This window comes from Lithobates pipiens, unplaced genomic scaffold, assembly GCF_037356315.1.
Source record: "Lithobates pipiens isolate NorthernLeopardFrog02 unplaced genomic scaffold, aLitPip1_a1.2 Scaffold_25, whole genome shotgun sequence".
Taxonomy (NCBI): domain Eukaryota; kingdom Metazoa; phylum Chordata; class Amphibia; order Anura; family Ranidae; genus Lithobates; species Lithobates pipiens.
This window is the reverse complement of record NW_027507787.1, coordinates 42,431,270-42,458,689: the sequence shown is the minus strand read 5'-3', so window position 1 is coordinate 42,458,689 and position 27,420 is coordinate 42,431,270. Positions and strand designations below refer to the sequence as shown.

At 44.8% G+C, this 27,420-nt stretch overlaps 1 protein-coding gene across 4 annotated transcripts in view; it reads left to right on the top strand.

Annotated features, from left to right (window-relative positions):
- The window catches only part of LOC143930232 (uncharacterized), a 109,309-nt gene that overhangs the window by 69,217 nt on the left and 12,672 nt on the right, over nt 1-27,420 (top strand). For 3 of the 4 annotated variants that reach the window (XM_077454369.1, XM_077454370.1, XM_077454371.1), the window contains 2 exons: nt 969-1,004; nt 19,049-19,159. In XM_077454369.1, the coding sequence (XP_077310495.1) occupies nt 969-1,004; nt 19,049-19,159 (147 nt within the window). The remainder of the gene's footprint in view (nt 1-968; nt 1,005-19,048; nt 19,160-27,420) is intronic. The other variant, XM_077454373.1, reaches the window with a different exon arrangement.

The following is a 27,420-nucleotide window of genomic DNA, read 5'->3' as shown; positions in this document are numbered from 1 at the left end:
ACCAACCTGCCCATAGGCGGATTGAAAGTTCCTACTGAACTGATCTGTGTATGGCCAGCTTAATGGTGTTTGTGTGTTTTTCACTTTTGAAATCAAGAAATACATTAGCTGCTTAAAGCGACACTGTGAGGATAGAAATATGTGATCTGCCGGTGATAACTTGTTTCTAAAGGTGCAGGCTCCAGGGATTTCATCTGCATTTGCTTAATAAATTTGTGATTCACAGACCTGGAAAAAAGCTTGGAGGATGGTAGAAAAAGCTTGGAGGATGGAAGTTCAGATTTGACTTCACAAGAAGCATACAAATCCTTGTTTTGGTTTAGTACCTAATATTTAAAGTGGTTCTAAAGGCTGAAAGTTTTAACCTTAATGAGTACAGCTCCCCATCCCCAGCCCCCCTCCCCCATATTCTTAGTGGAGCATAATCTCAGTCCAGCAATGTACACAAAAGCAGCTGCTCTCTCAGTTCTCTCTCGCCTCATTGGAGACAGCAGCGGGAGCCATTAGCTGCAGGAGCCTCGAGGGCCATGGAAGCAACTGGACACACACAATCAGCTCGGAATAACAAGTTGCACTTGGCAGGAGAGAGGAGCCAGGAGCACCTGTCTTGAAAAGAGGAAGATCGGGGCTGCTCTGTGCAAAACTATTGCACAGAACAGGCATGTATATGTTATTTTTTTAATGGCACCAAATTATCAATGGCAGATCCCGTGCTTTTGTCCTCACAGGTTCACTTTAAAACCCAAATTATAAAGCTAAAGAAACAGTAAGTGATGACTCTTTTCAAAGTATGAGTCCCAGGATTGTCATTCGATATTCATCAAATAGTATCTTGCCCAGGCAGTGAATGAAGGTTAAGGTTGGTATAGATCTTCCATGTAAGTCAGAAATGGTAACTCACATTTCTGTTCTCACAAATTCCTATTTAAAGATCAGCCTGTACATTAATGTATTTTTTTGTATCACAGGTCACTACTGCCGTTCCTGAGAATAATTCCAACTTGGTATGTTATGCATGGAGATATAATTTTCACATTGATAGATATAAACTAACTAAACAAATACGTGAACATATATTAAATAACCATAATGTTTATATTTCTCATATTTTACATAAATGATGATGATTATTACTAAGTGACGTTAAGACGAAATGTATAATGTATGTTTTTTTAGAAATAATTCTATGGGTCTCTTTCTTTGAAATTTGGGAAACTATTTCCCTAAAATTGTTTGCAGATGCGAAAAGGGTGCCTCAGCGGGACTTTAAGTGGGCAGGACAAGTATTTAGTAGGCAATATCTTACTTTAAAACAAATTTTTTGTTTCATTTTTTGCAGAAGCATCTAGAATTAAAAGACTCTCATGAAAAGAAACCTCAGCAGTAGAGATACACAGTACTGTGCTATAGTTTTAGGCAGGCATGATAAAATGTTGTAAATGAAGGATGCTTTCAGAAATAGTTAAAGCGGGATTCCACCCTAAAGTGGAACCTCCGCTGATCGGAACCCCCCCCCCCTCCGGTGTTACAATTGACACCTTTCAGGGGGGAGGGGGGTGGAGATACCTGTCAAAGACAGGTATTTTCACCCACTTCCGGGCATAGACTCCCACGGGAGTCTACGCCATTTCCTGCCCTGCCGCGCTGTCTGCTGGGACACACACGGGTCCCAGTGACAGCGCGGAGATTTCCTATTGCGCGGCGCAGCTCGCGCATGCGCAGTAGGGAACCGGGAAGTGAAGCCGATTCACTTTACTTCCTGATTCCCTCACCTCGAATGGCGGCGGCAGCAGCCGAGGCCCGAGCGGTCGATCGGCCTCGGCTGCCGGCATCGCTGGAACCCGGGACAGGTGAGTGTCCATTTATTAAAAGTCAGCAGCTGTAGTATTTATAGCTGCTGGCTTTTAATATTTTTTTTGGGGCGGAATCCCTCTTTAAGTGCTAATATTTTTTTTTGTTTATCAATTAACAAAATGGATAGTAAATGAACAGAAATCCAAATCAAATCAATATTTGGTGTGATTACCCTTTGGCTTTGAACCATTAATTCTAGGTACACACAGTGCTTGTCCACACAGTTTTTGAAGGAACTTGCCCGGTAGGTTGTTCCAAACATCTTGGAGAACTAACCACCGATCTTCTGTGGATATAGGCTGCCTCAAATCCTTCTGTCTCTTCATGTAATCTCAGACAGACTCGATTATGTTGAGCTCAGGGCTCTGTGGGGTCCAAACCATCAGTTGCAGGACTCCTTGTTTCTTTCTACCCTAAAGATAGTTCTTACTAGCTGTATGTTTGGGGTTGTTGTCCTGCTGCAGAATATTTTGGGCCAATCACACACCTCCCTGATGGTATGGCATGATGGATAAATATCTGCCTGTATTTCTCTGTCAACTGTCATGATTTAACCTTCAGTTTTCCTGCCTGTGTGATTCTTACCTCATTGCTGCAGTGCTTCTTCTATTCCTCTGATTCTTTTCACAGACATCCCAACCTGCGAAAACTCATTTCAGGTAGGTGGCAAGCTCATTTCAGGGAGGTCACGCTCTGTGCCGACAAACCCCCCCCCCCCCCACCCCTATTCATAATAAAATACTATAATAAAATAATACTTTAAAGATAATTAATATTATAATGCCAGCCTCATCGGTGCCAACAATGCAGCCTCACTTTGCCCATTTTCAGCCTCAGCAGTGCCAACACTGCAGCCTCACTGTGCCCATCTGCAGCCTCACTATGCCAACAATGCAGCCTCATCAATGCCCATCAATGCAGCCTCGTCAGTGCCCATCAATGCAGCCTCACTGTGCCCGTCTGAAGCCTCATTAGCATCAACAATGCAGCCTCACTGTGCCAACAATGCGGCCTCAATATGCCCATCTGTAACCTCATCAGTGCCCATCTGCAGCCTCACTTTGCCCATCTGCAGCCTAACTGTGCCCATCTTTATCCTCATCAGTGCCCATCTTCAGCCTCACTGTGCCAACAATGCAGCCTCACTGTGCCCATCTGCAGCCTCACTGTGCCAACAATGCAGCCTCATTGTGCCCATTTGCAGCATGATCAGTGCCAACACTGCAGCCTCACTGTGCCCATCTGCAGCCTCACTATGCCTACAATGCAGCCTCGTCAGTGCCCATCAATGCAGCCTCACTGTGCCCATCTGCAGCCTCATTAGCATCAGCAATGCAGCCTCACTTTGCCAACAATGCAGCCTCAATATGCCCATCTGTAACCTCATCAGTGCCCATCTGCAGCCTCACTGTGCCCATCTTTATCCTCATCAGTGCCCATCTGCAGCATATTGTGCCAACAATGCAGGCTCACTGTGCCCATCTGCAGCCTCACTGTGCCAACAATGCAGCCTTGCTTTGCCCATCTGTATCCTCATCAGTGCCCATCTGCAGCCTTACCAGTACCTTGATTACACACAGCGGGTGTCTCCCGCTGTGTCATACAGCTGCAGTCTTAACTGTTCAGCGGTGGTCCACTGTAACAAGGCCCCGCCTCCTCATCCATGATAGACGGACAACTGAACACTGATACAATGCTGGGAAATGGAATCAGTGTCACATCTATCATGGATGAGGAGGCGGGGCTTTGTTACAGTGGATGGCCACCGAACAATTAAGACTGCAGCTGCATGACACAGCGGGAGACACCCACTGTTTGTGATAACTCCAGGAGGAGTGGCAGTGCAGGCTCAGCCAGAATATCTGCTGCACTTGCGGGTGTCTGTGAGCCGTCAAATGCGGGAGTATCCTGCAAGTCTCGGGAGACTTGAGATGTCTGTCTCTGTCACCACTGCAATCCTTGCAGAGATGCCAAGGGGATCTGATCCGCCGAGTCAGTGAATGGTACAGCTGCTCAAGCTGCTGTGTTGCTCCAGGCTGAGTGACAGTGCAGATTCAGTCGGGAGACCTTGCTGCACACGCGGGTGTCCGCAAGCCCGCTGTCAAATGCAGGAGTATCCCACAAGTTGCAAGAGACTTAAGATGTCTGCCCTCATTTTGCACTCATTTTGGTCCTTTTGATGCATGCCTGCTGGTTTGTGTTAAGACCAATGCAATGCATCATATTGTTTAGTTATTTTAAGATGTAGTCAAAATTAATGAAAGACAAGTTATTCAAATGTATGTGATGTGGTGACGTGTGTTGTGCTGCAATATAAATGCAGAAATGGTGAAATTTTATACAACATACACCAACATTTATGTACAGTATGAACAGAGCATATATAGAACAATTGTTTTCTCTATGCTCTTGCATGGAGCCTGTGTTGATCAATGCAGATCAACACAGCTAAACACATTTACTTACCAGTGGGAAAGTAACAACATACAACTGTAGTGGCCCACTGTCTGGTACTATGTCTGTGCTGATAGAACAAGTGTACCTGGGATAATACAATGGTAGATAGAGTTCCAGACTCTAGACGCCCTCCCCCATCATTTGGGGGGGGGTGCTGCTTTACTTATCCACACAGAAAGCCAAGCTGCAGGGGGACGGGGCCAGTGTAGTTGATGGATGCAGCCCTCGGCCAGTCAAAGTGTACGGTTCTCTCCTCACACTCCCTACACCTGAGGCTGTCACTGAAGAGCGGGAGTTTGGGGAATATGCTATATCACGTGAAAGTTGTAGGAGTCTGAGCCAGGGTTCTGCGCATTTTTTACACTGTGTGGGACTTCAAGCTTGTGCCCCTCTCCTGCATGGCAACACTTCGCCCAGCCCTTGTGCCGGTCCTGGTTGTTCCCATGCGTTCCCGCAGGACTTCTTGTCCTGAACTGACAGCCGGGATAATGCAGGGCACTTGCGGGTCTCCGGGAGCCTTGCATCTTACGGGAGACTTGGGATTTTTGCTTTCACATTTGTTGTTTGGCATCTGCACTCACCTATGGCCATCACCTGCTATTCTGTGGGTTTATATTTCCTTTCCCTTCTGTCACTTCCTGACCCACCTCCTAGATTGTTTTCCTATATATATATATATATACATGTGCTCAGTGCAGTCCTCATTGCCTGAGCAAACTGTCAGTTGTCTGTGATAGTAAGCCATTGTAGATCTCCAGCTTAGGGTTCCTCAGGTCATGGGGTCTAAGATCCAGCCTGCTTCTTACCCAGGGTCACTGATGGTGGGGATAGGCTTGCAGCAAGCTGAAACCAGGTCTTGGCCCCCTGGTATGCCCAGCTGAGGATGCAGATACCACTAGCATATGCAGGAAACAGAAGGAATTCCAAGAAACAAGCAAAGGCTAGGATGGGGGTGGCAAAAAACACAGTCACTTCCAGCACTTATAGGTCTTCCAATTTGTGAAAAACAGACGTCAGATAAAATGGTGATGTGAAAGGTATATATGATATCAAAAAACTAGGTGGATGCTGAAAGGAATCCGAAGGTGCATACACCTAGTGCATTACCAGAGATAATTTAATAATAAGGCCGCGTACACACGGGCGGACTGTTCGCCCAACTTTGTTCGTCAAACAGTACGACAAACAGTCCGCTCAAAATTAGCATGAGCGGACTTGACCACACACGATGAACGAACAGTCCGCTGAAACCGTGCGCGATGACGTGAACGGCACGTACGCCTGGACGAAAAATACGACGTCCAATACACTGCAATGCAACCTTCGCCGTGTAAATCCTTTCTGAGCATGCGCGACACTTAGTTTGTCGAACAAGCCTACACACCAGCGGACTGTCCGCTCAAACCAAGTTTCAGCGGACTGTCTTACGGGAATTCCGAAAAACTTTGTTCGTCAGACTGTCCGCTGAAACTGTCCGCTGAAGCCCACACACAAGCGGACTGTCCGCTGAAACACTGTTCAGCGGACAAAGTTGGGCGAACAGTCCGCCCGTGTGTACGCGGCCTAAGACATTTTTGTATAAAAGTGGGTACTCACAAAATGCATCTAACAAAAGGCCATAAACACAGTGCGTGGACATGCACAGAACACAGGGTACAGCTAACAGGTTTCAGGGGTGCACCCTCTTCCTCAGAGCTAGGCACAGTGTTGGGGGCAGACAAGCGCAGACGGTAGACGGAGCCTGGGTCGGTACATGGGAAGTCAAACAGAATACATACAATAGCAAGGAAATAGGAGCTCAGAGAACTGTGAAGTCACTTAGGCAACGCAGGTGACATTGAGCACATGTACAGTATCTCACAAAAGTGAGTACACCCCTCACATCTTCTTTGTGACAACACAATCATCTTTTCATGTGACAACACTGAAGAAATTACACTGTGCTACAATGTAAAGTAGTGAGTGTACAGCCTGTATATCAGTGTAAAATTGCTGTCCCCTAAAAATAACTCAACACACAGCCATTAATATCTAAATAAAAAAATTAGTACACCCCCCTAAGTGAAAATGTCCAATTGGGCCCAAAGTGTCAATATTTTGTGTGGTCATCATTATGTTAGACACCTTGCACTCCTCCACTTTCCTTTTGAGAATGCCCCACTGATGTGCAATAGTATTTAGGTCTGGAGACATACTTGGTCAGTCCATCACCTTTACGCTCTGCTTCTTTAGCAAGGCAGTGGTTGTCTTGGAGGGGTCCTTATCATAGAATACTGCCCTGTGACCCAGTCTCTGAAGGGAGGGGATCATGCTGTGGTCTCATCAGACCACAGGACATGGTTCCAGTAATCCATAGTCTGCTTGTATTAAGCAAACTGTTTGCGGGATTTCTTGTGCATCATCTTTAGAAGAGGCTTCCTTCTTTGACGACAGCCATGCAGACCAATGTGATTCATGGTCTGAGCACTGACAGGCTGACCCCCCACCCCTTTAACGTCTGCAGCAATTCAGTCAGCACTCATAAGTCTATTTTCCAAAGACAACCTCTGGATATGACGCTGAGCATGTGAACTCATTTGGTCGACCATAGCGTGGCCAGTTCTGAGTGGAACCTGTCCTGTTAAACCACTGTATGGTCTTGGCCACCGTGCTGCAGCTCAGTTTCAGGGTCTTGGCAATCTTCTTATAGCCTAGGCCATCTTTATGTAGAGCAACAATTATTTTTTTCAGATCCTCAGAGAGTTCTTTGCCATAAGGTGTCATGTTGAACTTCCAGTGACCAGTATAATAGAGTGAGAGGGATATCACCAAATTTAACACACCTGCTCCCCATTCACACCTGAGACCTTGTAACATAAATGAGTCATATGACACAGATGAGGGAAAATGGCTAATTGGGCCCAATTTGACATTTTCACTTAGGGATGTACTCCCTTTTTCCCGGCGGTTTAGACATTAATGGCTGTGTGCTAAGTTATTTTGAGGGGACAGCAAATTGAAACTGTTATAAAAGCTGTACACTCACTATTTACATTGTAGCAAAGTGTAATTTCTTCAGTGTTGTCACAGAAAAAGATATAATAAAATATTTATAAAAATGTGAGGGGTGTACTCATTTTTGAGAGATATTGTATGTATAGTAAAGCCACAGAATAACAGGCAATGGCCGTAGGTGAGCGCAGAAGCCAAACAACACATTTGAAATGAATCAGAGGACTAGGACAGAATCAGAGGACCAGGAGAAGCACTGCAGCAAGGGGGTAAGAATTACACAGGCAGGAAAACTACAGGCTAAATCTTGATGACTATAGAAGACAGATATACTGAATCACCACAGGATGGCACTGTAGATACACCAGTAGCTGTGTGCCAATGTCCTAGCTGAATGTGGAAAAGGATACATGTAAAATGAGAATAGACTTCATAGGCACACCCATAACAATTTGTTTAAAATATAATATATTTAATTGAAAAGTGTTTAAACAGCATGTACATGCATATAGCTAAAAACATTCCTGCATGTAGCCTTACATGACACTCATACCACCATTACTACCAATTGTTACCACTTATGTACAGATACAAGATAAACTTGATTGTATATTAGATCATTTCCAAGATTTATGCGGTTGGTGGCTGAGGCAAGGGAAAAATTGCTCTACATGTTACGTGCGTTGGCGCTTCTTCAGGGGCTTGGAAATCTAACATACATAAATAAAAACAAACAATAAGTTTCAACATCTATTGCAAAAATAATAATCACAAAAATAACAATCACATTGATCGTTTACATACCAATTGTCCAAAATTTACATGGATAACCCTAATTGCATTGCCACCCAGCTGCAAGAAAGCACAACCTGGCTGCGGGGGGGGGGGGGGGGGCATATATAATGTTATATCAGTTGACAATTTTATAAGGCATGCAAACATGCATGTTTGCAAAGAATGCTTACAATGATGCTGCGTACAGACAATCGGACATTCCAACAACAAAACCGTGGATTTTTTTCCGACAGATGTTGACTCAAACTTGTCTTGCATACACACATACACAAATGTTGTCGGAAATTCCGATCGCCAAGAACGCGCTGACGTACAACACGTACGTTGAGCCGAGAAAAATTAGGTTCAATAGCCAGTGCAGCTTTTCTGCTTGATTCCGAACATGCGTGAACTTTTGTGCGTCAGAATTGTGTACAATTTCCGACAACAAACATGTCGGAAAATTTGAGAACCAGCTCTCAAACATTTGTTGTCGGAAATTCCGACAGCAAATGTCCGATGAAGCATACACATGATCGGAATTTCCGACAAGAAGCTCACATCGAACATTTGTTGTCGGAAATTCCGATCGTGAGTACGTGGCATAACAATATTACGATGGTATCAAAAAGTAGCACCACGGTCCCATGACTAATCAAAGGTCTCAATGAGTGTGAAAAGGTATATATCTATCTATAAAGAAGATGGAATATAACTAACTATGTGGCATCTATATAACATAACCAATACCAAATGATTGGACCAAACCAGCAGCCAGTTCAAAAGCTATATACAAAATTACCAGTAGATCTGTGTAGCAAAATCAAAAGTAGGTAGCTAGTTCACTCAGCCCCAGAGGGTGTGGCCGTGTGATTGTGCATAATTGAGTCACTTAGCCTTGTTTCAATGTCAAAGGTATGGCTTTTTGGGCACAATTCTTCCATTAAGGCCACTTTTGGCCAGACTTCTCTGGACAGTAGATGTGTATTTCTGGTTCCCACTGATTTCTGCCAGTTCTCTGTGGATGGAACTGTTGGACATCTTCTTATGTGGAAGGGAAGTATGCATGATGTGTTTTTCATCTGCTGCATTAAGTTTCCTTGGTTGACCACTGCATCTACCGTCTTCAAAGTTGCCTAATCAATGATGTCCTCAATGCTGAGAAATACAGGAAAACAGCAGTGGTACATTAATTTCAGACTGGTAAGGATTACAGTAAGCATAATGTAAACAATAATCTAAAATTCACCAGTAAACAATGTCACAGCTATAGCAACTATTCAAGATAGGAGCATTTGGTGAGGATAACCATAGCGTACAATGAAGGGGGAGGGGAAGTAGAGGAAAAAGGAAAGACGGAGGAGACGGGGGAGACTGGGGGGGAGGAAGTTATGGGTATAAGTAGAAAAGAAGAAGAAGGATTTGGCCAGTGGAGCAGCTGAAGGGGATCCCTTATTGACATATAAACAAACCCAATAGCTCAAAAAAAGTGGCAACTGCCTCGCTTTGACCTATGCAGCCCTAATCTTATTGATTTTTTCAGTCAGTTACGCCCCAAATAGGTTAACTTATATAGGGGCAGAGCTGCATTTACTAAGGACTTCCATTGTTGCACAGTCCATGGGTGTACCTGGTTCCATTGAAGGAGGATCACCTTTCTAGCTTAAAAGGCTGTATAGAAGACAAATAATTTTTTGAATTGGGAAGCTTCTAATGTGTCACAGATGCCAAGTAGTAAAGGTATAAAGATTTAGAAGGGACTCATATTTTGCCAATAAGATTAATGTAATTCACCACTCCATTCCAGAAGCCGACACAACCATACCACATGAAAGAAAGTACCAGTATCAGAGCCACACTAGGGGGCAGATTGCTACTCTAGATTCTTGCCAAGTGGGTGGGGGAAAAGTAGGCTCGGCGTAAGAACTTGGGATGGGTGAATCTATCACATGTAGAAATCATCAGGGGAAGGTATTGTTGCAGGCCCTCTTCCCAATCATCATCAGCCAGTGTAGGTATGACAGTTTGCCACACCAAAAACAGCTGAGAGACTTTAGAGGTATCCAAGTCAGCTAGTATAGAATAAAGGGCCAAAAGGGGCTAATCTCCATCAGGTGATCTCAATATACTTTTAACATTAATCACCTCCAACATTATAGGGTGGGTAAATTGAGACCTAAAAGCATGACTGAGTTGAAGATATCTAAATATCATTAAATTAGGCAGGTTTTGGCCCTCCCCTAAGGTCATCAAAGGTAAGTAACCACCCGCGGGACACTATATCACTCAGGGTTTTGATCTCATATCGGGCCCACAGGAAAGGATCAGGAATGAAGTGGAAATGAGGCATACAGGCAGATACTTAGCCATCATGCCATATCATCAGGCAGGCATGTGATTGTCCACAAAATGTATTCTGCAGCAGGTCAATGGCCCCAAACATAAAGCCATTATCATTATGAACTATCTTTAGTGTAAAGAAGAACAAAGAATCCTGATCTCGGGATCATTGAGTCTTTCTGGGATTACATAAAGAGACAGAATGATTTGAGGCAGCCTGCACCCATAGAAGATCTGTGGTTAGTTCTCCAAGATGTTTGGAACAACCTAACACCCGAGTTCCTTCACAAACTGTGTGCACAAGCACTCTGTGTACCTAGAGAATTGATGATGGTTTGAAGTCAAAGTGTAGTCACACCAAATATTGATTTGATTTAGATACATTATTTCTTCTGTTCACCCACTTTGCATTTTGTAAAGTGATAAAAAATAAACAATTAAAATATATATTTTTGAAAGCATTCTTATTTTACAACATTTCTTTACACCTACCTAAAACTTGTACACATTACTGTATATTAGATGGTATTTTGTGGTGTTTCTTCGTTTTACAAATTACAGCATGAGCACATTTTGTGACTCTTCTGCCCAGTTATATTAGCATAACATTATGGAAGGTTATTTTTACTAAATAGAAGTCCTGTTGCACTGGATTCCTCATTGCGAACCATATCTCCCATCTACAAACAGTAATCTTTAGTGGTGGCCAGGGACTGCTTGTTTACAGCAAATATGGATGCAACACACATGGTCAGGCCATACTACTGGAAGCAGAATTTAACTTTATTCTTTTAAAGGGAGCTGGATCAAGTACAAATGCTTAATGTTTATGGAAAAAAAGTAGTTAAACCTCATGGTAGAACTGGCCAGCCAAATGAACCACTCCTCCAGAGTTAGCTAAACTTCTATTCCTGCTCTGGCTGGTCACTGACACCACTAGACAGAATGAGACAGAAATGTAAAAAGTGATATGCAAGCTCTCTCCAGCATTTGAAGATGTGTTGTGATATGCAGCAGCCAACCAAATCCTTGCCAAAGCCGGGGCTTTTATTGAGCAAGTGCCTGAGCAATCCTAGGAATTAACCTTCAGTGGTTCCAACAAGGGGCAAAAAAGAGTTCCGGAAGAGTAAAGGGTGCAAATGATAAATGTTTTAATCATTTTTTTTTTTTTTTTTTTACAAAAAAGTTACATGACAAGTAGACAACTGTTTTGGATACATTATAATACCAAATGGTGGTAGTTAGTCACGTGCAATGCTTTTATAGTTTTGGATTCAGGATCAAAGGGGAGGACAGAGGGGGAGTAAAAACAACAATAATATGGTAATGCAGTGCTAACTGCTATAACAGAATTACTGGTATTATATAATATGCCTAAACAAATGTTTGTACAAATGTAGTACTTAAAATTGAATACCATATTTATTATGCTAATAATAAATGTAAAAATGTAATTGTAGGTAATATGTATGTATTATCTAAAATACATATTTCTGTAATAAAAAAATATATAAACAGTTGAATAATTGAGGGACAGATTTAGAAAGCAAATACGCTAACTCTCTAGATACTCTAGATTATACTGTAAATTCCTAACAGAAAACTTTATAGCCGTTCTGTCTCCAGTACAATTAGTAGAAAGGATCTTTTCTTTAGATAAAAAAAGGTGTTTTCGTTCAAATAGATTTGTGATTAAATTAAACAAGTTCTCTTCTTCTAGTTTTAACATCCCTTATGCTGCACTTGATATATTGTTAATTGCAGGGATAAGAGATATCATTTGTAAATCCTTAATAAAGTAATAGCTTATCACACAGACTACTGACTAGTGATGGACGAACTTCTGACGTGACGTTTCGCGAACGCGAACCGCGAACGTGGCCAAAAGTGCGGTTCGCGGCGGGCCCCATTGACTTTAATGGCAGGCAAACCTTAAAAACCTCCAGGTCATATTTTCAGCCACAAAATACTTACTAGCTGTGCACACATAGTCCCACAACATGGACGCTGACATAACAAAAGTATTAAGTGAATCTGGGATCGATAACGACAAGCATTCTTTTTTTATCTGTGAAATTTTGACAATTCAGGAGCGCATGAAGGCCATGGAGGAGAGGAAAGGTCAGGGCAGGTTATGAAGAGGGTGCAGGAGATAATCAGAGCCACAGTCAGGGCAGCGCAGTCCTGTGCCAGTGTCCCAGTGTGCCAACCTGTGCTTGAGCCCCTCCCTCTGCCCAGCCCTTACCCCCACCTATGCAGAGTTCCACTGCGGTGTTCCGGAGGTGCCAGTCCAGTGCTGATCCTCAGCCATGGCGCTGGCACTGCCACAGAATCGTTCAGCAGCACTGCATGCAGTGCACTATAATATGCTTTCTATGTTTGAAAGAAAGTATATTATGCGTGTATTACAACCCTATATACTGTACACCTATACCAGTCCTTAAAAGGACCTTTGTGGACCTAGTAGCTAGTGATTTGCAGACTATCCCTGCTCCAAACACCAAACTGTCCCTCAGTCCCTACACTGATAAAAGACAGCTGCAGAATCTGTCAGCACTCAGCAGCACGGCAGTGAAGTATAATATGCTTTCTATATTTGAAAGAAAGTATATTATACGTGTACAACCCTATATATTGTACACCTATACCAGTCCTTAAAAGGACCTTTGTGGACCTAGTAGCTAGTGATTTGCAAACTGTCCCTGCTCCAAACACCAAACTGTCCCTCCCTACACTTATAAAAGACAGCTGCATAATCGGCCAGCACTCAGCAGCACAGCAGTGCACCATAATATACTTTCTATATTTGAAAGAAAGTATATTATAAGTGCAGGGGCGGACTGACCAGTCGGTCACTCGGGCGCCGCCCGAGGGCCCGAGGTCATTAGGGGCCCGGTCTCGGCCACATGAGAGGCCACTTGAAGCGGCTGTGCCCGTATCACATGCCGCGATCATGCCGATTACAATACGGCGCGCTGCTCCCCGCCGGCCCCTCCTTCCCCCCCGTCCGTCCCAGGTGATGTCACAACGCATACAGTACAAGCACCTGGGACGGACGGGAGGGAAGGAGGGGCCGGCGGGGAGCAGCGCGGAGTTAGCCGTATTGTAATCAGCATGAGATACGGGCACAGCAGAAGAGTGCAGGGGCCGGCGGGGAGCTGCACCGTTAAAAGTATTATCGGCATCCGCCGGTAAGTGAAGCCTGGGCCTGCCACAAGTGATGGGGGGGTGGCGGTACAGATGCATGGGGCCCCGGATCCCCCCAACCCAGTGTCCCCCCTGTGTGTGTTTCCTCCCCCTGTGTGTGTTTCCTCCCCCCGTGTGTGTCCTCCCCCCGTGTGTGTCCTCCCCCCGTGTGTGTGTCCTCCCCTGTGTGTGTGTGTGTCCTCCCCTGTGTGTGTGTGTCCTCCCCTGTGTGTGTGTCCTCCCCTGTGTGTGTGTGTCCTCCCCTGTGTGTGTGTGTGTCCTCCCCTGTGTGTGTCCTCCCCTGTGTGTGTCCCCCTGTGCCCTCCCGTGTGTGTGTGTCCCCGTATGTGTGTGAGTGTTCCCGTATGTGTGTGAGTGTCCCCGTATGTGTGTGTGTGTGAGTGTCCCAGTGTGTGTGTGTGAGTGTCCCCGTATGTGTATGTGTGTGAGTGTCCCCGTATGTGTGTGTGTGTGAGTGTCCCCGTATGTGTGTGAGTGTCCCCGTATGTGTGTGTGTGTGAGTGTCCCCGTATGTATGTGTGTGTGAGTGTTCCCGTATGTGTGTGTGTGAGTGTCCCCGTATGTGTGTGTGAGTGTTCCCGTGTGTGTGTGAGTGTCCCTGTGTGTGTGTGAGTGTTCCCGTATGTGCGTGAGTGTCCCCGTATATGTGTGTGTGTGTGTGTGTGTGAGTGTTCCCGTATGTGTGTGAGTGTCCCCGTATGTGTGTGAGTGTGTGTGTGTGTCCCTGTGTGGTGTGTGTGTATCCCCGTGTGTGTGTGTGGGTGTGTGTGTATCCCCGTGTGTGTGTGTGTGAGAGTGTATCCCCCTGTGTGTTTTTGTGTGTGTGAGAGTGTATCCCCCTGTGTGTGTGTGTGTGGGAGAGTGTATCCCCCTGTGTGTGTGTGTGTGTGTGTGTGTGTGTGTGTGTGTGTGCGTGTGTGTGAGTGTATCCCCGTGTGTGTGTGTGTGTGTGTGTGTGTGAGAGAGTGTATCCCCCTGTGTGTGTGTGTCCCTGTATGTGTGTGTTTGAGAGAGTGTGTCCTCCTGTGTGTGGTGTGTGAGTGTGTGTCCCCCCTGTGTGAGTGTCCCCCCCTGTGTGAGTGCCCCCCCTGTGTGAGTGCCCCCCCTGTGTGTGTGTATCCCCCTGTGTGTGTGTGTGAGTGTGCCCCCCTGTGTGTGTGTGTGAGAGTGTGTCCCCCTGTGTGTGTGTGTGTGAGAGTGTGTCCCCCTGTGTGTGTGTGTGTGTGAGAGTGTGTCCCCCTGTGTGTGTGTGAGAGTGTGTCCCCCTGTGTGTGTGTGTGTGTGTGAGAGTGTGTCCCCGTGTGTGTGTGTGTGTGTGTGTGTGTGAGTGTGTCCCCCTGTGTGTGTGAGAGTGTGTCCCCGTGTGTGTATGTGTGTGTGTGTGTGTGTGTGTGAGAGTGTGTCCCCATGTGTGTGTGTGTGTGTGTGTGTGTGTGTGAGAGAGTGTGCCCCCCTGTGTGTGTGTGTGTGTGTGTGTGTGTGTGTGTGTGTGAGTGTGTCCCCCTGTGTGTGTGTGTGTGTGTGAGAGTGTGTCCCCCTGTGTGTGTGTGTGTGTGAGAGTGTGTCCCCCTTTGTGTGTGTGTGTGTGAGAGTGTGTGTCCCTGTGTGTGTGTGTGTGAGAGTGTGTCCTCCCCCCTGTGTGTGTGTGTCAGAGTGTGTCCTCCCCCCCTGTGTGAGTGTGTGTGCCCCCCTGTGTGTGTGCGTGAGTGTATCCCCCTGTGTGTGTCCCCCCCCCGTGTGTGGTGTGTGTGTGAGTGTCCCCGTGTGCGTTCTCCCTCCAGTTTCCCCCTGTGTGCTCCCCCCTTGTCTCCCTGGCAAGGTGTGGCGCCCAAGGGGGCCCCATGAGCTTCTATTGCTCGGGGGCCCCATTAGTTGTCAGTCCGCCCCTGTATAAGTGTATTACAACCCTATATACTGTACACCTATACCAGTCCTTAAAAGGACTTTTGTGGACCTAATAGTAATAGCTAGTGATTAAATTGACTGTCCCTGCTCCACACAGCGTCCTTTCCCTACACTGACAAAAGACAGAATGTAAAATGGCCACCAGATCAGGTCTATTTATAAGGTAGGGGGTATGTCCAATTGTCCATGTGCTGAAATGTCTCAATTGACTGTCCTGTACGCCATGATGGATGTGCCATGGGTCAAAGTTCTTCACAATGTAAACGCATATGTCCGCCACACGAACAGCGCCAGAAGTCCGCCGGTTTGGCGAATAGCGAACAAGCAAAATTTGCCGCGAACTGACCGCCGGGCGAACCGCAAGGCCATCTCTACTACTGACATGCTGGCTACTTCCTTGATGTAAAGCCTTGTATCTGTCTTGTCCTCTCTTATGGGTGGGGATTGGGTTTGCTTGCTACCAAGGGTAAATTTCCAGTATTCACAGTTTGCAAACTTTAAATGTTCATCCCCAGGAATACGTAACAATTTATAATGTAGTGCATAGTCTAAAGATGGCCATACACTACTAGATTTTCTGTTTCAATATGTTTATTGTGAGTTTTTTGAATAAACAGTAGTAAACAAAAGAGCATAATCATCTCCTTGTGAGCCCTCGCAGGGGCCACTAATCATGAATATAAATCCAAAGGGCTAACCATCACAATATATTTCTAATAAACTCAGGATAATAAAGTGAGATGAGTAAAAAATGGAATCCAGACTGATTCAGTGTCAAACAACTCGTCTCTTAATTATGTTCTGCGAGTAAGCCCTGTTCCTGCCACCCCCGTCCATGGGAGGTAGCAGTTTTTAATTAGCAATGGGAGAGATTACTAATGAGAGAGAAGAGAACTAGAGAACAGAAGAAAGAAGGGTAGGGAGAAAGAGAAGACAGAAAAGAAAGAGAGAAAAAAAAGGGGGGGGGAGAAAAGAAGGGGGGGAAAGCTCGGGCTCGGACGCCCCGCCAGGAGAATTCAGACCAAGCCCAGGCATGCCGCCTGGAGCGTGGGGAACTCATAAGAGATCCACGGCTCCCAGATCTTCAGAAATTTAGCATGAGAGTCATGGACAATACTGGACATACGTTCTTGAAGTAACATAGCAGTCATACGTGTCTTAACCCCTTGAAAATCTACCCGTTGTGACTTCCAGGCTTGGGCAATGGTCCGCTTGGCCGCTATAAATAGATAGGCAGCCAGCTTCTGTTGAGGGCCGCGCAGGCCAGGAACCGGGCAGTGTAGGAGAGCTAGCCTAGCGTCCTTTCGAATCGTTAGATGAAAGAGTGTCTGCAGTAAACCAAAGATCCTAGACCAGAACCCCACCAACCTTGGGCAAGCCCACCAGGTGTGCATGACATCACCTCGCTGACCACAGTTGCGGAAGCATCTGTCAGTACTCCCAGGGAACGCCCGGGCCGTGCGGGCAGGCACCCAATACCATCGGAACATTACTTTATATGCGGCCTCTAAGGTATTTGTGTTGAACGAACATTTGGCGACCTTGTGCCAGGCTCTGTTCCAATCCTCAGGGTCTACTGGGGCCTGAAGGTCCTTTTCCCATTGAGTCATATAAGAGAGGGGTGCTGATGGCGGGCGACCATTCAGGGAGGCATAAATGGCCGAGATGAGGCCCGGGGACCCTGGGGAGTGATGGCATGTATGTTCAAAAAAAGTTTTTTGGAAGGGATAGGTGGACGTGCGGCGCAATGCCCCAATCCAGTGCTTTAATTGGATAAAGTGATAATGCTCAGTGACCGGCGCCCCCTGCGCTTCCCTGATACTCTCCCAGGAGGGGAAAGAACGTGAAGATAGAAAATTTTGAACTTGTGGGTAGCCATCCGAAGACCACCAGGAGAATGCCTGAGGCTCCACATGACCGGGAAGGAAAAGAGGGTTATGGGTGATGGGGAGTAGGGGTAGGAAGGGGGACATCAAATTGTTAACTGATCGAACTGAGTCCCACACCTGCAGACCATGAAGCAGCATGGGGCTTAGAGAGGGAGGGCATAGATTCCTGGGGAGCCATAGGAGTGCCTGAAGTGAACACGGGTCAGAACCAGGTACCTCAAGGAGCACCCACAGAGGAACATCCGTGGTTGCATGAAGCATGGTCAATGGGGAGATCTGGGCAGCAACGTAGTATTTAGAGATGTTGGGGACCCCCAGGCCTCCCCGGAGCCTATGGGTATACAGGGTCGCTCTAGGTACCCTAGGGCGTTTGCGCTTACACTACTAGATTTTCAAACAAACGTTCAAACATTTAGTATGAAAAATTTTGATGAATGTCATCTGAAAGCACTTCACAATTTTGCTTGATTTTAACATGTTATTTGGGAAAGAAAGGAAGACTTTTTCTGAACTAAAACCACATTCGAAAGATTTTCTATCCTGCTCCTTTGTATTTTGTCTTCACTGCAGTCAAAAAGAACATTGATTTGACCCTCACTAATGATTAGAAAATTGAACAAAGGTTTTTAAAACAAAATATGTTGAAGGAAATTCTGTTAGTGTATGGCCAGCTTTAGCCCTTGGTCAGCTAAATTAGAAAAGCCAGTAATTTGAAGAAATTGACAAACCAGTAATTTTTCTATAAAAGGATGGGATCACAGCAGCCATATTGATGTTGCGTGTTGGCGCTGTTAGCCCTTGTACACACGGTCAGAGATTCCGTCGGAATGTGTCTGATCGGAGCGTTTTGTCGGATATTCCGACTGTGTGTGGTCTGCATCGGACTGTTTCCGTCGGAATATCCGTCGGACCAACTTTTCCAACTTGCCGGAAATATTTTCCGTCAAAATGCTCCGATCGGACATACTCCGATCATGTGTAGAGAATTCCGATTGGACAAAGTGTCACGCATGCTCAGATCAAATTCCTACACCAAAGCTATTGGCTACTAGCATGAACATAGTCCCGTTGTAACGAAATAACGTCATCACTTCAGATTTTCCGACAACTTTGTCCGACCGTGTGTATACAACAGTTTCGGACAAAATCCGACGGATTTGGTTGTCGGAATCTCTGACCGTGTGTACAAGGGCTTAGAGCGAGCATTTTTATGGCATTATTACATGTCCCCCATGGCAGTGCCTGGATTTCCATTCTTTACTTACTTATTTTCAGGATGCTTTGTTCTAGTCACGTGATCCAACTCCCTTATGTCAGTCAGTGGCAACTGCAGGGGAGAAGAGAGAGCACTAACAACACATGAGCCTTAGGAACCTCTCAGGCATTCCAGCCATTGTTGAGCACTTTCTCCTCTCCCTTGCAGCCGCCACTGACTGACAGGAGATCATGTGACCATACTGTAAAATAGGTAAGTGTATACATTTTTCTTACACCTATTAGTTAGCTTAGGTGTTAGGAGGGTGAGGGAGCATATTTTAGATTAGGTAGGCGTAGCCTGGAACTCCACTTTAAGTTAATAGCAGTGAAGCATTATTTATTATCATTTTCACCTTTCCTATTCTACCTCCTAGGGATTGATAGTCGGTCTTTCTGTTGGAATACCATGTGGTATAGCAGTGATCATTGCTGTGATTGTAACCATAATCTGTCATCGGAGGAGGAAGAGAGAGGAAAATAATTCAGTAAGTAGCATTCCAGAGAAAAGGCAAGGTTTAAAATGTATGTCAACCCAAAAACAAAACAAAAATTCTATATTTTGCATTTTACCAGTTCTAAGCTGCTAGGGATGATGTTCACTGTGGATAAACATGACTGCTTCCTACTGTCAGCCGTTGCTAAGGAAGCAGCTGGTGCTTGCACCCATTGTGTGCTTACCAACCACTGACATCATCTGGCCCATTCACTTACATGGCTGGAAATCCCTGGCGTTGTAAAAGTAAAGGAACAGTAATGAGGGGGTGACATAATTGCCTAAGTATCGGGCCAAGGCCATATTTGGGCAAAGATGTCACCTCTATGCCCACCTCTTCCCATATATTTCTAGTAACAGATCAGTGGGCTGTCATTTGGCAAGAGGTGTCATCAATTTTTTTCTTTCGACGGGCATCAAGCATAGCGATTGACATGAATCTACATGGTGGAACTTTTTTATTTATTTTTTAATAAAGGACTTGTTAAAACGGTGTTTATGTTTTTATTTACACTTTTTTGTGAATGATTATGGGTACCCCCATGACATTTTTTTTGTGTAAGGAGGTCCCCACTGACCCTTTATGACCACCTAACAAGTGTGTGCTGTGACAAAAGGGTGAGCATTAACACCTATATATCACATATATGCATCACTGGATGGTCTATGTTTATGTGCTGAGAGCACACTCACTATGTACTCCCGGCACAAAGACTGAGTTGTCAAAGACAGCTCTCATCTGGAATAAAGATTGGCAGATGAGGGTAGGGATAAACGTGAAACAATTAAAACTCACATGGAGGCACCATCCCTGGTAGAAACAAAATTTTGAAACACATTATTATTATTATTTTTCATGATTTAAATAGTGCCAACAGTTTACGCAGTGCTTTGCAATGTATGGGGGGGGGGGCACACAATTACAGTACAATACAAAAGGTACAGGAGGGCCCTGCTCATAGAGCTTACATTCTAAAGGGAGGGGGAGGTGGTACAAAAGGTAATAGCTGCAGAGTGTGATTTGATGGGTGTGGCTCGGGGACAGTTAGGTGGGTGTGGGATAGGCTTCCCTGAATAAATGAGTTTTCAGGGAACTCCTAAAGGTGGACAGGGTAGGGGCTGATCGGACAGACTGGGGCAGGGAGTTCCAGAGGATGGGGGAGGCTCTGGAGAAGTCTTGAAGGCGGGCATGAGAGGAGGTAACAAAGGAGCTAGAACGCAGGAGGACCTGGGAGGAGTGGAGGGGACTTTGAATGTGCCTCAGTGGAGTGTAGATAATGATTTATAACACAGTATTTTTTTTAAAAAAGATGCACAAATACTTTATTTACCATCCTTAGATGGGTATATTTAGAACATTACAATTTGAAAGAAGGTACAATTTACTGTTTGGTTGACCCAGGTTGTGCGAATCCTGGTATAGAATGTCAAAGGTGTGGCCTACGTGTTTCGTGGGAACCCCACTCCGTCAGGGGTTTTTAGAACAGCACGAACAGCATGTAAATATTAAGGATGTCCTAAAGATACAAAATTGCGAAATTAGCTATAACATAAAATGATGCTAGATAAAATGTTAATGATGCATATGTAAAAAAACATAGAAAACTCCTACACCATTATAGGATATTTTATAATTACCCTTTGGTACAAAATACTAATATAACAACAGGAAGATATTCTTTTTAACAAAGATGCAACTACAAGTCATGTTTATTTATGTCCAGAGGTGTCCTATAGACACAGGAATATTCCATATAAGGACAAGGAGAGAAAAAATGGATATTCAAGTTTTACGTAAAATAATTAAACAGTATTGATACCAAATATATTAGTTTGTAGATTACCTTCAGGTTCAGTGTACGGCATGTCGGTCCGGGGGGGGGGGGGTGGGGAGGCCACGGGGATACCAAGCCCTACCGAGGAAAACGCAGGGCGGGCCTCTCTGTATATAAAATAATATAAAATGGTATAGTGTAGCACAATATGATGGTGAGGCTGTTAGTGTTAGTAAGAATAGAAGGAAAGGGGTGTGGACTTCATGTGGACTGTGTAAGAAGGGGAAAGGAGTGTCGGAAGTGATGGGAAGCTGTTGAAAAAAATGGGAGGGGAAAGGGAGGGGGGTTAAAAGCAAAAAAAAAAAAAAAAGGGAAGGTAAGCTACAAACGAATATATATGGTATCAATAATGTTTAATCTCTGTATGTAAAACTTGAATATCCATTGTTTTCTCTCCTTGTCCTTATATGGAATATCCCTGTGTCTATAGGACACCACTGGACATAAATAAACATGACTAGTACTGCATCTTTGTTAAAAAGAATATCTTCATCTTGTTATATTAGTATTTTGTACCAAAGGGTAATTATAAAATATCCTACACTCCATCGAGGCACATGCAAACTCCCAACCCATGTCTTTTCAAATTTGGAATAAAGAATGGTAGGCAGCGGGACTGACTTCTGATAATGTGAGTTCAGAAATGAGTAAAGTGATGCTGGGGCGGGCAGGAAAGGCGAATTACCACATCTATACCTATATCTATATCTATTGTTTACAAACATATAATATATGCCGTGTACACACAGCCGGACTTTTTGACAGCAAAGGTCAGACGGAACAAATCCGTCTGACAATTCGATCGCGTGTGGTCTTCATCGGACCTTTGCTGTCGAAAAAATCAGACGGACTTTAGATTTAGAACATGTTTCCAATCTTTCTGACGGACTCGAGTCTGGTTGAAAAATCCATTCGTCTGTATGCTAGTCCGATGGATGAAAACACCAGGGCAGCTATTGACTACTGGCTATGAACTTCCTTATTCTAGTCAGACGGAATTCAATCCGTTGAAAAGTCTGGTCCTGTGTACACGACATAAGCCGCTGATCATCACCATTAGGGATGGCCGAACGGTTCGCCCGGCGGTCGTTTCGCGCCGAATTTCTGCTGTTCGCGGTCCACCCGATCGGTGGACTATTGCCGCTGTTCGCCCGGCGGACTTACGTGTTTACTGTGTAAAAGAACTTTGACCTATGATGACACATCCATCATGTGGTACAGGACAGCCAATTGAGACATTACAGCACATGGACACTTGGACATTCCCCCTAACTTATAAATAGACCCGATCTGGCGGCCATTTTACATTCTTTCGTATGTCTCTATAGGGAGAGGTTGCTGTGTGGAGCAGGGAGAGACTGCAGTGACCCAAATCGCTAGCTATTAGGTCCACAAAAGTTCTTTTAAGGACTGGTATGGTATAGGTGTTAGGTGTAGTTCAGGATATAGGTTTGAGGCACTGCTATTCAAGTCATTATTGCTGCAGCCTGTCTTTTGTCAGTGTAGAGAGAGTGAAAGGACGCTGTGTGCAGCAGGGACAGTCAGTTTAATCATTAGCTGTTACTATTAGGTCCACAAAAGTCCTTTTCAGGACTGGTACGGTAAAGTAGTACAGGATATAGTTTTGAGTGCTATTCAAGTTCTTGTTGCAGGAGCCTGTGTTTTGTCAGTTTAAATAGGGACAGGCAGGAAGCTGTGTGTGGCAGTGAGGGACAGTCAGTTTAATCAGTAGCTGTTACTATTAGGTCCACAAAGGTTCTTTTCAGGACTGGTATGGTAATAGGCTTGTACACGTATAATATTCTTTCTTCCAAATATAGAAAGAATATTATACTTGACTGCTGCCCTTCTGCTGCAGTAGTCCTTTATGAGTATAGGGACTGAGGTACAGTCTGCTAATCACAACCTACTAGTTCCATAAAGGTCCTTATAAGGACTGGTAAGGTATAGCGTACTACAGTACATAGGGTTGAGTGAGGTACAGTCTGCTATTCCTTAAGGACTGGTATAGGTCCACAATATATAGGGTTGAGGCGCACTACTGCTGACTTTTGCCCTATTCTGCAGCAGTCCTTTATCAGTATAGGGACTGAGGTACAGTCTGCTAATCACAACCTACTAGTTGCACAAAGGTCCTTATAAGGACTGGTAAGGTATAGTGTACTACAGTACATAGGGTTGAGTGAGGTACAGTCTGCTATTCCTTAAGGACTGGTATAGGTCCACAATATATAGGGTTGAGGTGCACTACTGCTGACTGCTGCCCTTCTGCTGCAGTAGTCCTTTATGAGTTTAGGGACTGAGGTACAGTCTGCTAATCACAACCTACTATTTGCACAAAAGTCCTTCTAAGGACTGGTAAGGTATAGCGTACTACAGTATATAGGGTTGAGTGAGGTACAGTCTGCTAATCCTTAAGGACTGGTATAGGTCCACAATATATAGGGTTGAGGTGCACTACTGTTGACTGCTGCCCTATTCTGCAGCAGTCTTTTATGAGTATAGGGACTGAGGTACAGTCTGCTAATCACAACCTACTAGTTCCACAAAGGTCCTTCTAAGGACTGGTAAGGTATAGCGTACCACAGTATATAGGGTTGAGTGAGGTACAGTCTGCTAATCCTTAAGGACTGGTATAGGTCCACAATATATAGGGTTGAGGTGCACTACTGCTGACTGCTGCCCAATTCTGCAGCAGTCCTTTATCAGTATAGGGACTGAGGTACAGTCTGCTAATCACAACCTACTAGTTGCACAAAGGTCCTTATAAGGACTGGTAAGGTATAGTGTACTACAATACATAGGGTTGAGTGAGGTACAGTCTGCTATTCCTTAAGGACTGGTATAGGTCCACAATATATAGGGTTGAGGTGCACTACTGCTGACTGCTGCCCTTCTGCTGCAGTAGTCCTTTATGAGTTTAGGGACTGAGGTACAGTCTGCTAATCACAACCTACTATTTGCACAAAGGTCCTTCTAAGGACTGGTAAGGTATAGCGTACTACAGTATATAGGGTTGAGTGAGGTACAGTCTGCTAATCCTTAAGGACTGGTATAGGTCCACAATATATAGGGTTGAGGTGCACTACTGTTGACTGCTGCCCTATTCTGCAGCAGTCTTTTATGAGTATAGGGACTGAGGTACAGTCTGCTAATCACAACCTACTAGTTGCACAAAGGTCCTTATAAGGACTGGTAAGGTATAGTGTACTACAGTACATAGGGTTGAGTGAGGTACAGTCTGCTATTCCTTAAGGACTGGTATAGGTCCACAATATATAGGGTTGAGGTGCATTACTGCTGACTGCTGCCCTTCTGCTGCAGTAGTCCTTTATGAGTTTAGGGACTGAGGTACAATCTGCTAATCACAACCTACTAGTTCCAAAAAGGTCCTTATAAGGACTGGTAAGGTATAGCGTACTACAGTACATAGGGTTGAGTGAGGTACAGTCTGCTATTCCTTAAGGACTGGTATAGGTCCACAATATATAGGGTTGAGGTGCACTACTGCTGACTGCTGCCCTATTCTGCAGCAGTCCTTTATCAGTATAGGGACTGAGGTACAGTCTCCTAATCACAACCTACTATTTGCACAAAAGTCCTTCTAAGGACTGGTAAGGTATAGCGTACTACAGTACATAGGGTTGAGTGAGGTACAGTCTGCTATTCCTTAAGGACTGGTATAGGTCCACAATATATAGGGTTGAGGCGCACTGCTGCTGACTTTTGCCCTATTCTGCAGCAGTCCTTTATCAGTATAGGGACTGAGGTACAGTCTGCTAATCACAACCTACTAGTTGCACAAAGGTCCTTATAAGGACTGGTAAGGTATAGTGTACTACAGTACATAGGGTTGAGTGAGGTACAGTCTGCTATTCCTTAAGGACTGGTATAGGTCCACAATATATAGGGTTGAGGTGCACTACTGCTGACTGCTGCCCTTCTGCTGCAGTAGTCCTTTATGAGTTTAGGGACTGAGGTACAGTCTGCTAATCACAACCTACTATTTGCACAAAAGTCCTTCTAAGGACTGGTAAGGTATAGCGTACTACAGTATATAGGGTTGAGTGAGGTACAGTCTGCTAATCCTTAAGGACTGGTATAGGTCCACAATATATAGGGTTGAGGTGCACTACTGTTGACTGCTGCCCTATTCTGCAGCAGTCTTTTATGAGTATAGGGACTGAGGTACAGTCTGCTAATCACAACCTACTAGTTCCACAAAGGTCCTTCTAAGGACTGGTAAGGTATAGCGTACCACAGTATATAGGGTTGAGTGAGGTACAGTCTGCTAATCCTTAAGGACTGGTATAGGTCCACAATATATAGGGTTGAGGTGCACTACTGCTGACTGCTGCCCAATTCTGCAGCAGTCCTTTATCAGTATAGGGACTGAGGTACAGTCTGCTAATCACAACCTACTAGTTGCACAAAGGTCCTTATAAGGACTGGTAAGGTATAGTGTACTACAATACATAGGGTTGAGTGAGGTACAGTCTGCTATTCCTTAAGGACTGGTATAGGTCCACAATATATAGGGTTGAGGTGCACTACTGCTGACTGCTGCCCTTCTGCTGCAGTAGTCCTTTATGAGTTTAGGGACTGAGGTACAGTCTGCTAATCACAACCTACTATTTGCACAAAGGTCCTTCTAAGGACTGGTAAGGTATAGCGTACTACAGTATATAGGGTTGAGTGAGGTACAGTCTGCTAATCCTTAAGGACTGGTATAGGTCCACAATATATAGGGTTGAGGTGCACTACTGTTGACTGCTGCCCTATTCTGCAGCAGTCTTTTATGAGTATAGGGACTGAGGTACAGTCTGCTAATCACAACCTACTAGTTGCACAAAGGTCCTTATAAGGACTGGTAAGGTATAGTGTACTACAGTACATAGGGTTGAGTGAGGTACAGTCTGCTATTCCTTAAGGACTGGTATAGGTCCACAATATATAGGGTTGAGGTGCATTACTGCTGACTGCTGCCCTTCTGCTGCAGTAGTCCTTTATGAGTTTAGGGACTGAGGTACAATCTGCTAATCACAACCTACTAGTTCCAAAAAGGTCCTTATAAGGACTGGTAAGGTATAGCGTACTACAGTACATAGGGTTGAGTGAGGTACAGTCTGCTATTCCTTAAGGACTGGTATAGGTCCACAATATATAGGGTTGAGGTGCACTACTGCTGACTGCTGCCCTATTCTGCAGCAGTCCTTTATCAGTATAGGGACTGAGGTACAGTCTCCTAATCACAACCTACTATTTGCACAAAAGTCCTTCTAAGGACTGGTAAGGTATAGCGTACTACAGTATATAGGGTTGAGTGAGGTACAGTCTGCTAATCCTTAAGGACTGGTATAGGTCCACAATATATAGGGTTGAGGTGCACTACTGCTGACTTTTGCCCTATTCTGCAGCAGTCCTTTATCAGTATAGGGACTGAGGTACAGTCTGCTAATCACAACCTACTAGTTGCACAAAGGTCCTTATAAGGACTGGTAAGGTATAGTGTACTACAGTACATAGGGTTGAGTGAGGTACAGTCTGCTATTCCTTAAGGACTGGTATAGGTCCACAATATATAGGGTTGAGGTGCACTACTGCTGACTGCTGCCCTTCTGCTGCAGTAGTCCTTTATGAGTTTAGGGACTGAGGTACAGTCTGCTAATCACAACCTACTATTTGCACAAAAGTCCTTCTAAGGACTGGTAAGGTATAGCGTACTACAGTATATAGGGTTGAGTGAGGTACAGTCTGCTAATCCTTAAGGACTGGTATAGGTCCACAATATATAGGGTTGAGGTGCACTACTGTTGACTGCTGCCCTATTCTGCAGCAGTCTTTTATGAGTATAGGGACTGAGGTACAGTCTGCTAATCACAACCTACTAGTTCCACAAAGGTCCTTCTAAGGACTGGTAAGGTATAGCGTACCACAGTATATAGGGTTGAGTGAGGTACAGTCTGCTAATCCTTAAGGACTGGTATAGGTCCACAATATATAGGGTTGAGGTGCACTACTGCTGACTGCTGCCCAATTCTGCAGCAGTCCTTTATCAGTATAGGGACTGAGGTACAGTCTGCTAATCACAACCTACTAGTTGCACAAAGGTCCTTATAAGGACTGGTAAGGTATAGTGTACTACAATACATAGGGTTGAGTGAGGTACAGTCTGCTATTCCTTAAGGACTGGTATAGGTCCACAATATATAGGGTTGAGGTGCACTACTGCTGACTGCTGCCCTTCTGCTGCAGTAGTCCTTTATGAGTTTAGGGACTGAGGTACAGTCTGCTAATCACAACCTACTATTTGCACAAAGGTCCTTCTAAGGACTGGTAAGGTATAGCGTACTACAGTATATAGGGTTGAGTGAGGTACAGTCTGCTAATCCTTAAGGACTGGTATAGGTCCACAATA